We start from the raw sequence: 17,528 nt of genomic DNA on the forward strand, positions 1-17,528 counted from the left end.
ATCCTATTACTTATGATAAGAGAGAATTTAACATTACAAAAAATCAACTTTTTTTCAAGTAGTCACTGAACCATAAAAATGAGGTCAAGGACATTGGACATGTGACTGACGGAAACTTCGCAACATGAGGCATCTATATACAAAGTATGAAGCATCCAAGTCTTCCACCTTCTAAAATATAAAGCTTTTAATTAAATTTAAGAAGTTAGCTAACGCCGCCGCCGCCGGATCACTATCCCTATGTCAAGCATTCTGCAACAAAAGTCGCAGGCTCGACAAAAATGGAAATTCATTTTCAGATACAATTCTGTACACGAAAAATATTTTGTAACCATATGTATAAGGTGAGTCTATAAGTACTATAGGTCGAAGGAACGAATACCAGGCGTCTCCTCCACTCACCACTACCATTAATTGATAGAGGACAACCCCCACCGAGAGTCTTATTTTGCCCATGTCGACAAGTACATTATCCAATCAAAGCGTTCGTGTTTGTATGTATTTAAATCTTAAATTCGAATTTAAAAAGTAGAATTGTTTTGACAAGAACAATCGGCGTTATTGGTAACAAAGTAAATATAGTTATATATACACAAAAAGTTTAAAAGTCTTTAAAGTACCTGACAATACTTTAAGTATGACGATGACAGTTTGAATATTACTGTATAGACTTTCAATTAATTATTTCTTACCTTTAGATTATTTCATTTACAAATCAATATTGAAATTGAGCAATATAATTACGAAATATATCAATTTTAAGAGATCATGGTTTGCAGATATGGAAAATGTTAAGGAGCTATGTTTTTTTTCACCAATAATTGAACATTTAAACTGGTGTAAAATGTAAAAGATCGAAAATGATTTACCCCAAAAGTTTACCCAATACTAAAGTAAAATGAATAAAGCATGCAATAGCTATGTGTCCAACTTTACTAAAACTGACACACCCTCTATGATTTATGTTTGTTGTTTTGTTGTTTAGTGTTGAAACCAAGACAAACATGATAGATGAATTGGTGGACTCAAAAACGGCGGAGCGCCGAAAAAAAGCAGGGACGGGAGTTCATTTATTGGTGACGAAACATTAATTCTTTATGAATGTTGTTCAACTGTTTTTCCTACAATGGAACATCTAAGGATTTATCCTCATTTTGTTGTTGTCAGTTTGCAACGAGCATGAATCTTAACTCAAGAAAACGTAATGAATACTGTCGAGCGAAGCGAGTCGAAACTGTTTTGAGAAAAATGTTTTGCTAAAAAATCATATAAATCATTAGAAACGTGCAAAAATTAGTGACCAAGGGACCAATGCGTACGTTCTTTGTCTCCTCTCCTTGATCCGCCACATGCAGACAGTGTAAAATATATGATATAGGCACCTACTTCAGTCAAAATTGGTTACACAGCAACACAATGACGTGTTTAGCGTTTTTCTCCAATAGTTCAACAGGGATTGTATAAGGATAGTTGGTAATTACTAAGAAAAAAGCCTTTTAGAAGTTTGAAACGATAGCGTCCGGAATACTAATTGAGTATTACTCAACTCCGGATGAAAATAACCAAGCCGAATGTTTCCCTATACAACGATAGAACTGCAAACATCGGATTTTACAATTATTACGCAATAGGTCTTCTTAAAAATAAGAGAATGTTTAACTCCGATGATTTATATTATAGCAGAAATAGAAAAAAATATGTTTACAAATAAATGGGGTTGGTCTCTTTTAAAAATATCCATTGGATTAATCTAATTGCGGACATGAGGGAAATGAATATTCTGCAACACTATAAATGCTTGTACAAAAGTTACACAAAGAAGTTAAAACAGCAAAAAAATAGCATTTGTAGCAACATATATAATAGTGTAAGTCCGTAAACAAATATCCGGAATCCTCAAATGATGGTCCCTTAAATAAAATTTCAAAAGATGCTCCAGTTATACCACTTTCAAATAGTTCTCATTTAGTACAGCAGGTTTGATCCAAATGACATAATAATTACTAGCTTAAAAAATACGACGAGCAAAACGTTATACATTAAATGTGTCCGAAGTGCTTTTCTGAATGTGCCTTCATCGGGAACGACTAAAACCTATATCTAGACAACGATCGACGGCAGCAAACTTTTTAACTGCTAGATTAATGGGAAAATTTGAAAATGAAAAAAAACTACTTCAAAAGATTATTCTCAATCGCACAGTATAAACCCATGTGCATTGTTTATATAAAATATTTAGTATCGTAGAATTAAATGTTTAAATTCTTATCTTAATTCTACACAATATGCTTGGATAGCGTTTCTAAAACCAAACATTACAAATAAATACTTTCTGAAGGCCACTTCAATTTAAACTATTGTCTTTTGAAAATACTGGCTAGTTGTCAAATCTTTGCCATTGGATTTATTTATGTTTAATTTTTGGACAAATGAAGAAAATAAAATCCATTTACATTTTAAAAAAAAAATGTACAAGTTCCGTAGTTCCTTTGAAACCTGTAGAAGAACACGAACATGACCAGAGTAATGAAATTTACATCGTTTTGTGCTGGTTAGTTCGTTCTATGCATACGTGTGATATATACCATGTATACTATAGTATTTGTCAAAAGGTCATTTTTCTAAATTGAATATAAATAACCTGCGAATTGTAAAGTTCAGTGCAGAAACATGCTGTCAATGTTGAGTATTTTCTTCATCAAAGAATGATTTTTTTGGGGTTATAAGACACTAACTGGAGTAAGTACCAATCTCCGCTTCTGACTATACTAAAGGAAATAATATATATACAGTGGCGGATCCAGAAATTTTCATAAGTGGGGGTCCACTTACTGCACACGAGCACCCGCTTCAGTCACGCTTGAGTGATTTCCTACATAATCAACCAAAGTTTTCCCAGAAAGAGGGCTCAGGCCTGTGATATACTATATATGCGTGAGTGGTGCTTGTACAATGAAAAGCTCAAATAAAATCACATACTTAATTGTTAGAATTTCTTTTTAGATATTGACAAATATTAATGTTGACTGCACCTGACGCAAAACCCTTTTAAGCTTGTTTGCTGACTCGCTCATCTTGATCCATGTAAACTGATTTGTGGGCCAAGGAGGTGATCATGAACTCATGGAGTGAGGTCAAGGATTAAAGAGGAGGCCACCGAACGATGTTTATTAACTAGAAAACCTCTCATCATATACTACAGTAGTAAGCATGATTTATCCTACAACGATAATAATTTTGCGGAAAGCAAACAACCACTGGATCAAGGACTCCTGGATTAAACATACAAAGCGAAAAATGCAAAAAAGAAACAGCAAACATTTTCATTTAAGGTCAATAACTTGGCCATGATCATGTGTTGTAGTTTTCAAGATAAACTATTGTAATATTTGTTTTACAGCCGATTGCATTGAGTATGTAGGCAAAGGTAATATCTTTGGTTAGTTTGCTTGCTAGGTGAACCGTGAACTTAGGATAACTACCCTCCTCCAAGAATAGACTAGTCCGACAGAAAACCAATCTTTCTGTTAGTAGAACGAGACTACTTCGAAAGGAGGGTAGTATATGTTAACTAATAATACATTACTTCACAGTTCAGATAGCAAGTAAGCTAACCAAAGAAAATAACTTTACCTACACACTGAATGCAATCGTCTGTAAAAGGATAACAAGTCAACTCTTTAATGTTCGTTTTTCAGTTTTGATTTTTAAGAACAGTAGGTAGATACTAACATTCCGAACATTATTGCTGCTGTTAAATTTTTCTCTAACAGCTTTTTTCACGATGATTGACATGACTTGCATCTTATCACGATGTTCCAATTTACCTATCAGAATGTTGGCATGCAGGCAGGATTATCCAACACATTTTGTAAAATATTCACTCCATGATCATTTCGGTCAAGTTTGGTTCCAGTAGTTTCTGATAAAGTTTTTTTAAAAGGTCACACAACAGAGACGACAAAGCGCAGAGTGATACTGAAGACGTTTTGGATCAGAGAAGCTCAAAATACGTTTGAAAGGACCCAAATTATCTACATTATAAACATGTACATTCAAATAGGTTCTATAGAGCCTGTTTTGCACACTTGGGTTCATGTGCTTCTTAAAAATGTCTGCTCTCCAATATGAATCAATTTTGGCTTCAACATGCTTAATTATGCAAAATACTCTCCACAGTCAAAGAACATGGCCAAATAATTTCGAAGATACAAGATATGCCAATACTAATAGTAATAAAATTGCTTACTATAAAATATCATATTCATAAGACTTATCATAGAGGTTTATACTTAAATTGACCTTTTAACAATCATGTGTACTTTGCAAAAGTTCCCAAGTAAAATGATCATGATTATATCCATAGAAATGAAATGTGCATACATATGGTTAGAAAACGGCATACGAAATATCACTAGTTTACCATTCCGACATTTCCTCTTAAGATGACCTGATCACAAACTAATAAATTGTTGGCGCCAAAGCCGAAAACAACATACCTATAAAGACTTGCAAAGTGAGATAAAACAAGAATGTGTCCAAAGTACACGGATGCCCCACTGCATTATCATTTGCCATGTTCAATGGACCGTGAAATTGGGTAAAAAATCTAATTTGGCCTTAAAAGTAAAAAGACAAACTAATAAGGAACATGTGTACTAAGTTTCAAGTTAATTGGAGTTTAACTTCATCAAAAACTACCTTGACCTAAAACTTAAACCTGAAACTCACACTTTTGATTTATATGTTCAGTGGACCATGAAAATGGGGTCAAAAGTCTAATTTAGTTTAAAAATATGAAAGTTCATATCATAAGAAACATGTGTACTAAGTTTCAAGTTGATTGGACTTCAGCTTCATCAAAAACTACCTTGACCAAAAACTTTAACCTAAAAGTCAGAAACTCACACTTTTAATTTCTATGTTCAGTGGACCATGAAAATGGTGTTGAAAGTCTAATTTTGTTTTAAAATAAGAAAGATTATATATCATAAGCAGTGGCGGATCCAGAAATTTTCATAAGTGGGGGCCCACTGACTGACCTAACAGGGGCTTCACGTCACACTTCAGCGATTCCCTATATAAGCAACCAAATTTTTTCTCAAAAAGGGGGGGCCCAGGCCCACTGGCCCCCCTTCTAAATCCACCTCTGATAAGGATCATGTGTACCAAGTTTCAAGTTGATTGGACTTCAGCTTCATCAAAAACTACCTTGACCAAAAACTTTAACCTGAAGTGGGACGAACGGACGGACGCACAGACGAACGGAGGCACAGACCAGAAAACATAATGCCCCTCTACTATCGTAGGTGGGGCATAAAAAAGATTGTCACAAAAAGTATAATCACAAAAATACTGAACTCAATCGAAAATTCAAAACGGAAAGTCCCTAATCAAATGATAAAACACATCAAATGAAGAATGGACAAATGTCATATTCCCGACTTCACTTGGTACACTTTTACGGCAATAATTCTGCAAGGAGTTACTGGCAATTTATGCATTCATTGATTTATGAAGATTCTGTCTCGTTTGTCATTTTGGCTGTTTGTAGTTTTTCTCAATCTTCTGTTTTTTGCCAAGGAAAAACAAGGTAAAAATCACCATTTAATAGCAAAAACTCCCATGGGGAGATTGACTGACAATATTTGGGACATGTTGACATTTTTATAGATCTTGTCCTGCTGATCATTTATGCTATTCTAAGTTTCTCTGAAGGGGAGGGCTGAGATCTCACAAAACATGTTTTACCTTGCCACATTTTTGTCTGGCCTTTGTTAAACTTGTGTCTTTTAATTTTAGTTCATTTAACATGTTTTGCAGTAAGTGTGTCAGACATCCATTTTCAGGATTTTCTTGCTGTGTTGAAGACCCGTTGATGGCCATAACCTGTTTTCTGTTTTGGTTGGGTAGTTGTTTCTTTGACACATCCCCCATTTCCATTAATCTCAATTTAATCTAATAATCATTAGCGCAGTTGTAAACCAATGATTAAGATGGACAACAAACAACAGACTATAGATGCCAAGTAATTGCTAATATGGTTTTGAAAACTGGATATATTTTTTTAAGGCAATGCCATTATTAGTTCGGCTCCTATAAAAAGAAGAAATTAATATGTTGTGTCATTTTAATATACATATTTTTGACTTCATTACACTTCTGTTAATATAAAGATACAGAGTCACTGTTACAAAAATGAGTTTCATCAAGTTAAAAATCTGCAGGATTTTTGTCGTTTTTTAAAAACAAAGATGTGTAAGGATTTGACAGTCTAGTTTCAAACAAGTAAACATCACACTTCAATTGAACAATATAAGAAAGATTGCAACAGAGCTATTTACAATATTTATAAATCCTGATTTTTCTTTTAAACAAAATTTGTATATATACAAATAAAAAATATGTTTAAAAATATTGGTAAAATATAAAATAACGACTTAAAAAAACACAAATAACATATAAAACAATTCACATTCATACATGTATGCACTCACAACCAATACTCTTACACCATGTGCCATTCTCTGCATTACATGTAAGTCACATAATAATAAGAATAGTGTGTTAACCACCCTTACCAATAAACATGATAAAAGCTCATAAGTTTAACGTTGAATAGAACTACCACAGAACTGGAACTTCTCAGCATTGACTAGATATAAAGTCTCATTGAAGCTTTCATCCAAAACTGAACAGGATAAAATTACACATAGTTAAAAGGTTCTGTGATGAAAAAAAGTTTATCCAGAAACAAAAGAAATGTGAATTAAAAAAAATACATTCTAACAGTTCTAATAAAAATGCAGAGAATGACACTAAAAGAACGAGACAGAAATATTTAAAATTAAAATAACAAGACAATGGCTTAATACACTGTCATTTCTAACCAGATTAAAGCTGTTTTGGTTAAAAAGGATTTTGAAATAATTTTAATGTACTGTTTATATTTAAAAAAAATATGATAAAAATAAAAATTGTGATATTTCTCTTTTTCTAATACATACATGTAGAGTAATATAACCACCCTTTTCCCCAATCATCATAATTATTTTACAATAAATTTTTTTAACAGGTTTTACAGTACAAAAGTTAAATTAACAGTACAAATCATAGAAGCCTTACACTACACACATCATCCCTCATGCACATGTATGACACAAGAATTTATAGCAATGAATATTATTTATAATACTGATGGACTAGTATATTTTAAGTCTGCTGTCATACTTCCAGGAACCGTTTCACCAAACACATTTATACTTTATGTGTAAAACATCTGGACCCAGTTGTTGAATGTATTGAACCACTAAAGAAATTCCAATGATTTTTATATAAAATGGCAACAGTGTTGAAAAGCAAAGCACAACCCAATGCCATTGCAACAAAATGTCAATTGACTTTGACCTTTGATAGTAATCTTGTGGGGGACAGTTTACCCAGTTAATAAAATTGAGAATGGAAGAATTAAGAATGATATGTTTTAAGGCAGACCTTTTTTTTTATTCATCTTTATTGAGAAAAAGTTTGTTGTAAGAAACGGTGGACGATTATTCTGACAAACTTGCCTGATCTTAATAAAATAACATTATGAATGCTTTTATATCAATACTGATTTATCAAGGACAGTTATTATCACAGACCAAAGACTAAGTATAATTCCACTGCATTTCAATAAAGCAAGTGATTGTTATAAACATAGGCGGATCCAAGGGGGGGGGGGGGGGGGGGGGGGGCCTTTCGTGGGGAAAATTTGGTTGATTACATAGGGAATCATTGAAGCATGTCTGGAGTGGGTCCCCCTTAGGTCAGTCAGCGGACCCCCCTTAGGAAAAGTTCTGGATCCGCCACTGATAAATAATAATTAACCTCCACAAACTTACCTAACAGTTGCAATATGTTTTTTATTGACCCAGAGTATATTACTTTGCCATTAAGCATTATTTATTGATATAACAGACATGCCCACCCACTAGACATGTAATCAACTATTTGACTGTGAAATATCATAAGGAATTAATTACATCCAAAACTACTTCTCTCATGATAAAGACAGAACCCAGAGAATCTATGTTCAATTAATCTGATACAGGTCACAAAAATCAATGTCCACAATTCTACTTCCTCACCATATCAATGGCAAAAAGTTTTAAATCATGTAGCCAGTGTAGCATAAAAAAGTAATAGAAATATATTTTTAAATCATGTCCTTTTAACTCTTCTATAGAAATATCAAGTTTAAATACGGTTGACTCAATACAATTTGTATGACTGTATTCATTGCATCTATATGCTTATTAATAAAAGTAATTAGGATATAATATTATAAGTATACTGAATGCTTTGTGATTGCATAATAAAGTATGCAAATGTACACCAGTTACATTTTTTTATGTAAAATTATTTGACGTTTTCTCAACTTATTTTATGAAAGAGTTACCAAAACATGAACAAAATGTTTATGAAATTCTAGAGATGTATTAATTATTTACCTCAAATTTGTCATATATTGAAACAGAAAAAAAGCTTCTTTCAAGGACATCTAAAAGTCATTGCTAAAATTCTGAACTGGTATAGTATATATGTAAATGCAATAGCAACTTAAAACACGCGATAGTACACACTTCTATTTATATCTCAAGATAAAAACATGGCAGTGAGAAGTAGAACAACACAACAACACACAACCTATAAATATATATTATGTCGATAGTAACCAAATTTCAAAAATGATTAAAATTGTACTCAATTGTTTTATTTCTTCTAAAGGTCATGTCTTTAAACTATGGGATTAAATCTCAGTTTCAGTGTGTTTATTTAGAAAAAAAAAGATAGAACGATATGTGAGAATTTGAAAGGGATGTGCATTTATGAAAAGGCTTTACCTGAGTATATTTACACCTCAAAATGTATGTATGAAATGTATCCAAGAAAAAGTACCCTATATTAAAAGCATATCCCTGCTTTCAAAAAAGAATAATACATATTATTAGCCAATTTAAAAATATCACTTTCTAAAAACAAAACAATTTCTGTGAAAGATAAGACAAATAAATAAATATAAAAGGATCATCATCAATAAAACAGCTGTATTAAGCACAACCCAATCCTAAAATTTACAAGTGAATGTTTCATTTTTAAAATTTAGATATAAATTTGGTTTTTTTTTCCCCCTGGCAGCAATCGATCTTTACTGTTTATATGGAATGACTTTGCTCTAAACACTAAGTCACAAATACATATTGAATAAGAATGGAGGTTACAGTTTATACTTGCTGGTCAAATGAAAATGTATGGTTAATTAATACTTCCCTACTTAGTTCAAATATGCACAGATATTGATTTCCAACCTCAGTACCCAGATCAATATGTCTGAATTCTGGTCTTGTTACTCATGACCTGTATTTCTTTGACAGACAGTTTGTGGATATGATATAGAAAGTAATACCTTTGGGGGATATTGTTAACCTTACTGATGAAAAACAGTTGTGTATTTACAGGCACATATAAACAAGCAGTGGTAGTTTGGCAACAGTGAATCATCATTGGAATTAAAAAATGATATGATTTTAATCTATTCACGATTACCCTTCCAGGCCGGCCTCTCATTTCTTTAATGATTCTTTTCTTATTTTTTTAAGGAATAACAAAAATTGAACATTTCACTTTAGTAAAGTTTTTTTTATTACTGCATACATGTACAGGTATTATAGAAAGGGCAAAAAGATATAATTAAATAAAACGTATACATATCGGGATAACCCATTCAAAAGCTAACAATATAAAAGGTGTTTAACAATGCCAAATATTTCACTGCATTTTATAATTTTGTCTGTCATCATTTGAGGAAATACCTAGAATAGTATATCTGGGGGAAAATTTCAAAAAATCACATTTCAAAGTTTCCTGGGTCAGGTTGACAATACTTAGTTATTATGGTTATGATTACACCAACATATTATAAAATAAAAATACAAAATAGGTTCAATTAAGACAGTGGTGTTTAGTTACACAATGACAATACTTGTTTTGTTTGTAATTTAAATTTTCTCTATGCATGTAGTGACAACATTTCTTTTATTCAGGAAGTTGAAGAATTATTTGGGTGTTTCTTTTTCACCAAATACATGTTGATCACCTCAATACATTTCATCATAATCCAAAATATTTTTATAAAATGAGATATTAAAAGAAAAATAAGAGCCTTATAACACTCTGAGACAAGACATTCAACAATAAATTATTAATTATCAAAGTAGCACTCACAGTACACATCACATGGTTTCAAATAAATACAGCCTCCAGTCAAAATGTTAAAATAACAATGCTGATCACAGAAAGGCTTATATTGAATAAAAACTCCTGGATTTTTCTGATGAAGCACATCTCTCGACACTATCCAAAGACTCAACAAGTAAAAGAAACTGTTTCAGTTACTATATATCATTTTCATGCACACACAAGATTATATCTACGGACATAAATACTCCAGACTTGTTCAGTTATACTAGTGCATATAATATACTTGAAGACTTTCAACCTTGAACAGAATTTGGCTTTCCAGAATATAAAGTGAATCACACAATAATTTATTACTGAACATCAGGCAATAAATTCAGGGTGCATGATGATCTGTTAAAACACTAGATCAAGAAATTTTGGACGGCAATTCACAAAATTTGCATCACAATACTTGTAAACGATAATCTCTACGTTGTTGATCCTATTTGTGGCAGTTTTGTTCGAGGGGGCATCGGAGCCGACATTTCATCATAAGTTACTGGGTTTCGCCCTTTGCTACTTGAATTTCCACTTTGTGGCCCTTTTGAAATTATTACACTTGCAGTATTAGCTGTTGATGTCTTCCTTCGTGAAGCAGAGTCGGTTCTTACTTCATTTGGTGGTGGTTTTGGCAACCTTCGTCTCAACCACGGATGTCGCAATGCCTGACCTGGGGTCATTCGGGTTGATGGATCCCAGTCTAAACATCTCTTCATAAAATCAGAAAACAACGGATCTTCACATCCTTTTAATGCAGTTACCAGATCTTTACTATTTGGTGGACCTCTAGGTTTTCCCCTTCTTGACCGTCCCCCATTCAGTACAGTGCTGCCATCAGGTAATGTTGTAACTGTACAGTATCTTGGATAACCTTTTGAACTGATAAAATTACGTGCTCTCTTTGACTGATCCAATAACTTTTGGGGTGGCATGCCATTCAATTCAACAATGCAAGCTAATTGATCACCTTCATCTTCTCCTGGAAACATTGGATATCCAGTTAACAATTCTGCTAAGATACATCCTAAACTCCACATATCTATAGGCATTCCATACTTTGCACCAAGAATCACTTCGGGTGCTCTATAAAACCTAGACTGAATGTATGTGTATATACGTTGATGTTCATAACAACTTGAACCAAAGTCTATTACTTTAATTCCACTACGACCCTGTTGTTTCAAAAGAATGTTCTCTGGTTTAAGGTCACAATGAATGATTCTATTTTTGTACAATGCATCTAAACACTGCAAAATTGAGTGAGCAAACTTTCTAACGAGTTGTAAACTGAATCCCTGGAATTTATTTTTCTTAATGAGTTCATACAAGTTCATACTAAGTAATTCAAATGTAATACAAATGTGATTACGGAATGAAAAATGTTCTAACATATGAACTATGTTCATAGTATTGTCCTTGTCTTGCTTTTTAAGGTGCTCTAAAATTCTAATTTCTTCTTGTGCTTGTCGGTGAAAGCGTTTTTCATTACGGACCATTTTCAATGCAATGTGCTGAGCTACTTTATGATCATAAGCCTTTACTACTTGACCGAAGCTACCTTTTCCTATTACTTTTAATACTTCATACCGATATGCTATATGATCATGTGGCACATGAATATAGGAGCCTTGATCATCATCATAACCATTATTGTTTGCACCTCCTACAACACCTTGCCTTTTCTTTGCATTTTGTCCCACGAAAAAGACAGACGGAAAATTAAAGATTTCATGATGCTCAAAAGATGTCAATTTATGCATAAACTGTTTCATTGCCGATTCTGGACTCCATGCAGTGTTACGTCGCGCTGCGGAACCACCTTTGCTCCCAATACTTCCTGCACTTGAACTAGGACGTGCTACAACGTTGGAATCTTTAGATGAATCTCCTGTATGCTGTCCATGATGTTTTGAATGCGAGTGATGTTTGTGGTCTTCGTATAACTGCTGCACCTTCACGCCACTCGCTATATGGGCACTATGGGCACCACCCCCTACAGTTTGACTTGTAAGGGGTGGTAAATGTTGGGCTGCATCTATTGTTGTTTGATGAGAATACATGTCGCCAGTGGTCAGCATAGACCTTGTTCTTTGAACCGAGAGTGGTTGAATTGGCAGGGGTTTGACTCGTGTCGACATTTTCCCCCCTCCTGATTGTTTATGACCCTGAGATTTTGCCTGGAGACCAATTTTGTCTTCATTTGTTAATCATTCAATGATCTCACCTCAAATTTGTTGTTTACATGGTCAATGAAATGTAGAATTACTGTCTGGCATCAAATTATATCCCAAAAACACATCTGTTGCTATTTTTTAAGACAGTATGGAGGATCGGTTGCCAAGCACGACCCAGTTGTGCAGTGTCTATGACGTCATGGAAACTGTGGTCACATGTGCACAGAAAAGAAATCAATACATTTTACTTGTAATTTTTACAAAACGAAACACACGAGTATATATTTGGATAAGACATTTTATATTAATATCAAATGAAATATTAATTAACATATTAGGAACATATATATTAAAAAAAACTGTTCACAGAATATATATAAAAAAATATATCATTGGTAGCCACTTCTAAGGCTACTTGAATAATTGTAAAAATCATATAAATTCTGTATTAAATTAAATTCTACTGAAAACCCTGACGGATTAAAATGCAAACATAATATACAAAAGAGTGAAGAAATATACAATACATGAACAAATAAATAAAACTGGCACCGTGATACTATATTGTACATTTGCTAAATATTTTGTATGATAAAATCAAATCAAATCAAATATTTTATTGTCGTATAAACTTTACAGTTTGTGACCAACATATAATAACACAATAAACAACCATATATACATACATATCAAACATATAATGATATATCGTATGTATTTGTGAAAATCAAAGTGACTATTCCCAGACTGACATAACTGTATTGGTGATAAAAGTTTCATATCACATTATACCAAAAAATCGAAATATATAAATTCGCTGAACTATATAGTAGTCCCAGCTTAAATATTGCATTTTTTTTGTATTATTATATAGGCCTAGACATGATGGATATCAGGGGCGGATCAAGCCATTTTAAAAGGGGGGTCCTAACCAAGGACAAAAAAAAGGGGGGGGGGTTCCAACTACATGTCCCCATTCAAATGCATTGATCGTCAAAAAAAGGGGGGTATATTTAAATATACAATTTCTGGGTATAAGGGTAGACCACCCAGATCAGGAATACGCAACAGACATGGTTAATTAAAACAAGACATAATTCACCCAAATAACACAAACAAGACGTGGAATTACTAGACAGTAGTATTCAATAGTTGTTCCTACTATCTTTTACTCGAACAGTCAGCAATAAAATCAGCTAATCAAATACCAACACAATTGGTACAATAAAATATAAACACCTGCAACAGCTGCAACACAGAGCAAATCTAGAAGCCACAATTAAGCAACATTAGAACTAAACCAAGCATTAAATTCTACTACAATCACCCAATAGATTAATCAGATTAAATGACAAACGACCTTCTCTAATATATCTTCAGTCGTCAGGAAAGAACACTATAGAAAGCTATATATAGTACATAACAACGTGGGACGAGAAATCAACCACGACCATGCAAATTAGGCTTCTACAAAGTGGTAAAACCAAAAACTCAAACGAATGGAAAACAACTGTCATATTCCTTGGTACAGGCATTTCCTTATATATAGTAAATGTTGGATTCAACCTTGTTTTATGGCTAGCTAAACCTCTCACTTTGTAAAAAAAATCATCAACTCTGATTTGGTTACAATACAAAACATCGGCAGACATCCAATTCTTTATTAGATATAAAGGAGCAATAACTTCTACTTTAGGTTAATTGACGATTTAATCCGGAGCCGGCAAAATAGACGCTGCCTACATTTAATCGTTTGAATATCATATTTTTTAGGAATATTTTGTTCTAATTAAGTATTGATGTCCTTGATATTTGTGTCTGCAATCATGACAAGTGTTTATAAAACAGGTAAATATGGTCTTCAGGGGCAATAACGTCTAGACGGAATCTGGTGACAATTTCGATAATCTTATCGTGCTTAAGATCTTGCTCTATCTGTAATGCTTTTAAAAAAAATGAAAAATGAACAACTTTCAAAGTCAACAACTCCTATAAGCAATCAATTGACGATTCTTCCATGTTGACTAATTTGAAGATCCTATTTTGTTAAAATTCTCTCTCTTAACTTTAGTTTCCAAAATAATGCAAACGGTTAAAAATCATCATGTACAGGTAATTATTCCTTTTAAGGGAAATTTGAAGATATCTGCTAAGTCAAATAACGTGTAGATCTAATTATTCTGGTCACATTCGTCCTTTAAAAGTTCTCTGTATATATGTTGTCAATATAAAAACCAAAAAATACATTGTTTTTGGGACAATAACTCCAAATAGGGAACATTGGTAAGAGATTGACATTGTCTTGCTGATAATTTTAACCTTATTCCAGATTTTCTCTTACTGCTTTAATGTTTAGTATAACCAACAACCATTGAAATTTACTAAAAATTGACATTTCAAGGGCAATAACTTAAAAATTGTTGTCAAACTGTTCAAAATTCCGTAGGAAATTGTCCTTGTAAGACAGAAGAAATAACAATCAACTACAATAACCAAATACCTTTTATCACCAACAGTACAGAGGGGGGGGGGGGGGGGGGGGGGTCAGTATACCAATTTAGTATTGTGAATATGTTATCTACCTTGGAGTCAGACTTGCAAAAGCATGAGGCCCTTTAGCATGACTTCAACCAATATGTAAGTTCAGCAGATACAGTCTTTAGACCACACTCAAAATATATACCAGCAATACTAAGTCTGTTTATTTACAATTCCGATTGCTAGAGGATAGCTATTACCGAAAAGTAGGTAATTTCCACAACTGCTGTCTGGGAAATAAGATATTTTGGCAAAAAAAAAAGACCACAAAGAGCTACTCAAAATCACCAAAACAAAGAAAATTACATCAGAGATCAAATAAAGATGATACAAATGGCTAGGACATGTATTATAAATGCCACATTCCACATTTTAAAGACAGCTTTGCATTGGACTCCTAACTGCAAAGAGAAATCCAGAGTGACCATGTAAAACCTTGCAAAGAACAGTTACATCAGAGCTCCAAGAGATGGTTTGGTTTTGGGAAAGCACAATATATTACAAAGGACAGACAGAAATACAAGCAGTTTGTTATGGCGGGAATGAAGAGGGTAAGAGAGGTAGGGTTATCAAATATTTCTGAAAATTCAACAGGAGATAGACCTTGACCTGCTTACAATGTTAGCCCTATGCTCACTGCTTTAGTTTTTGAGATTTAGGTCAAATATTGCAATTAACCCCTTTGTTCTATTTTTAGCAACAGCTGCCATGTTTATTGATTGATCAAATCAGCAAATTCATCTTCAAACCAGATAACCCAAGGATCATTCAGATAAAGATAAGTAGCATTTGGCCCAATAGTTTTAGAGGGGAGGTTTTTTTTACAACAGACAATGACTTCAAGTGGTCTCACAATCTTACCTGCAAACCTGCAGATGTAATGAAACAGGGGTCACCACTCACCAGGATCATTCTTTTTTTTTATACCTCAAATGGTGTGATGTGTGTGATTGCAAAGAACTTTGTAGTGAGAAACTTTTTTATGTAAAATTTGGTAAAAAGTTAAAAAAAAGAGCAGAAAATGAATCAGATGCAAAACTGAGAGAATGCAGCTAAACCCCTGGTTCCCTTTATATCATATTATACAATATTGATTTTCCTCATCATGACATGGCTGAAGCCTGATTTTTTTTACACAAGGTCAACTTGATGTGCAATTTTGAAAAATAATCATGGCATGCTTTCTGAGATTTTTTTTTGCAATATGCAATATGTATGTTTCATTTTTAGCTCACCTGGCCCAAAGGGCCAAGTGAGCTTTTCTCATCACTTTGCGTCCGTCGTCATCTGTTAACTTTTACAAAAATCTTCTCCTCTGAAACTACTGGGTCAAATTAAACCAAACTTGGCCACAATCATTATTGGGGTTTCTAGTTAAAAAAATGTGTCCGGTGACCCGGCCAACCAACCAAGATGGCCACCATGGCTAAAAATAGAACATAGGGGTAAAATGCAGTTTTTGGCTTATAACTCAAAAACCAAAGCATTTAGAGCAAATCTGACATGGGGGTAAAATGGTTTATCAGGTCAAGATCTATCTGCCCTGAAATTTTCAGATGAATCGGACAACCTGTTGTTGGGTTGCTGCCCCTGAATTGGTAATTTTAAGGAAATTTTGCTGTTTTTGGTTATTATCTTGAATATTATTATAGATAGAGATAAACTGTTAACTGCAATAATGTTCAGCAAAGTAAGATTTACAAACAAGTCAACATGACCGAAATGGTCAGTTGACTCCTTTAGGAGTTATTGCCCTTTATAGTCAATTTGTTAACCATTTTTCGTAAATCTTAGTAATCTTTTACAAAAATCTTCTCCTCTGAAACTACTGGGCCAAATTAATCCAAACTTGGCGATAATCATCTTTGGGGTATATAGTTTAAAAAATGTGTCCGGTGACCCGGCCAACCAACCAAGATGGCCGCCATGGCTAAAATTAGAAAAAGGGGTAAAATGCAGTTTTTGGCTTATAACTCAAAAACCAAAGCATTTAGAGCAAATTTGACAGGAGGGGAAATTGTTTATCAGGTGAAGATCTGTCTACCCTAGAATTTTCAGATGAATCGGATAACCAATTGTTAGGTTGCTGCCCCTGAATTGGTAATTTTAAGGAAATTTTGCCGTTTTTTTGTTATTATTTTGAATATTATTATAGTTAGAGATAAACTGTAAACAGCAATAATGTACAGCAAAGTTAGACCTAAAAATAAGTTAAAGTGACCAAAATGGTCAATTGACCCCCTAAGGAGTTATTGCTCTTTAAGGTCAATTTTTAACAATTTTCATAAAATTTGTAAATTTTCACTAACATTTTCCACTGAAACTACTGGCCCATGTTCATTATAGATAGAGATAATTGTAAGCAGCAAGAATGTTTAGTAAAGTAAGATCTACAAACACATCACCATCACCAAAACACAATTTTGTCATGAATCCATCTGCTTCCTTTGTTTAATATTCACATAGACCAAGGTGAGCGACACAGGCTCTTTAGAGCCTCTAGTTTGTTTTTACAATTTTTCCATGTTTCATTAA

The 17,528-nt window shown here is 33.4% G+C and overlaps 1 protein-coding gene across 1 annotated transcript; it reads right to left on the reverse strand.

Moving 5' to 3' along the window:
* Window positions 1-6,116: 6,116 nt before the first annotated feature.
* LOC143044182 (dual specificity tyrosine-phosphorylation-regulated kinase 2-like) lies at window positions 6,117-12,660 on the reverse strand. The gene has a single exon (XM_076216069.1). The coding sequence runs from the start codon at window positions 12,417-12,419 to the stop codon at window positions 10,710-10,712; it is 1,710 nt and encodes a 569-aa protein (XP_076072184.1). The 5' UTR covers window positions 12,420-12,660; the 3' UTR covers window positions 6,117-10,709.
* Between the last annotated feature and the right edge of the window lie 4,868 nt (window positions 12,661-17,528).

This window comes from Mytilus galloprovincialis, chromosome 1, assembly GCF_965363235.1.
Source record: "Mytilus galloprovincialis chromosome 1, xbMytGall1.hap1.1, whole genome shotgun sequence".
Lineage (NCBI taxonomy): Eukaryota > Metazoa > Mollusca > Bivalvia > Mytilida > Mytilidae > Mytilus > Mytilus galloprovincialis.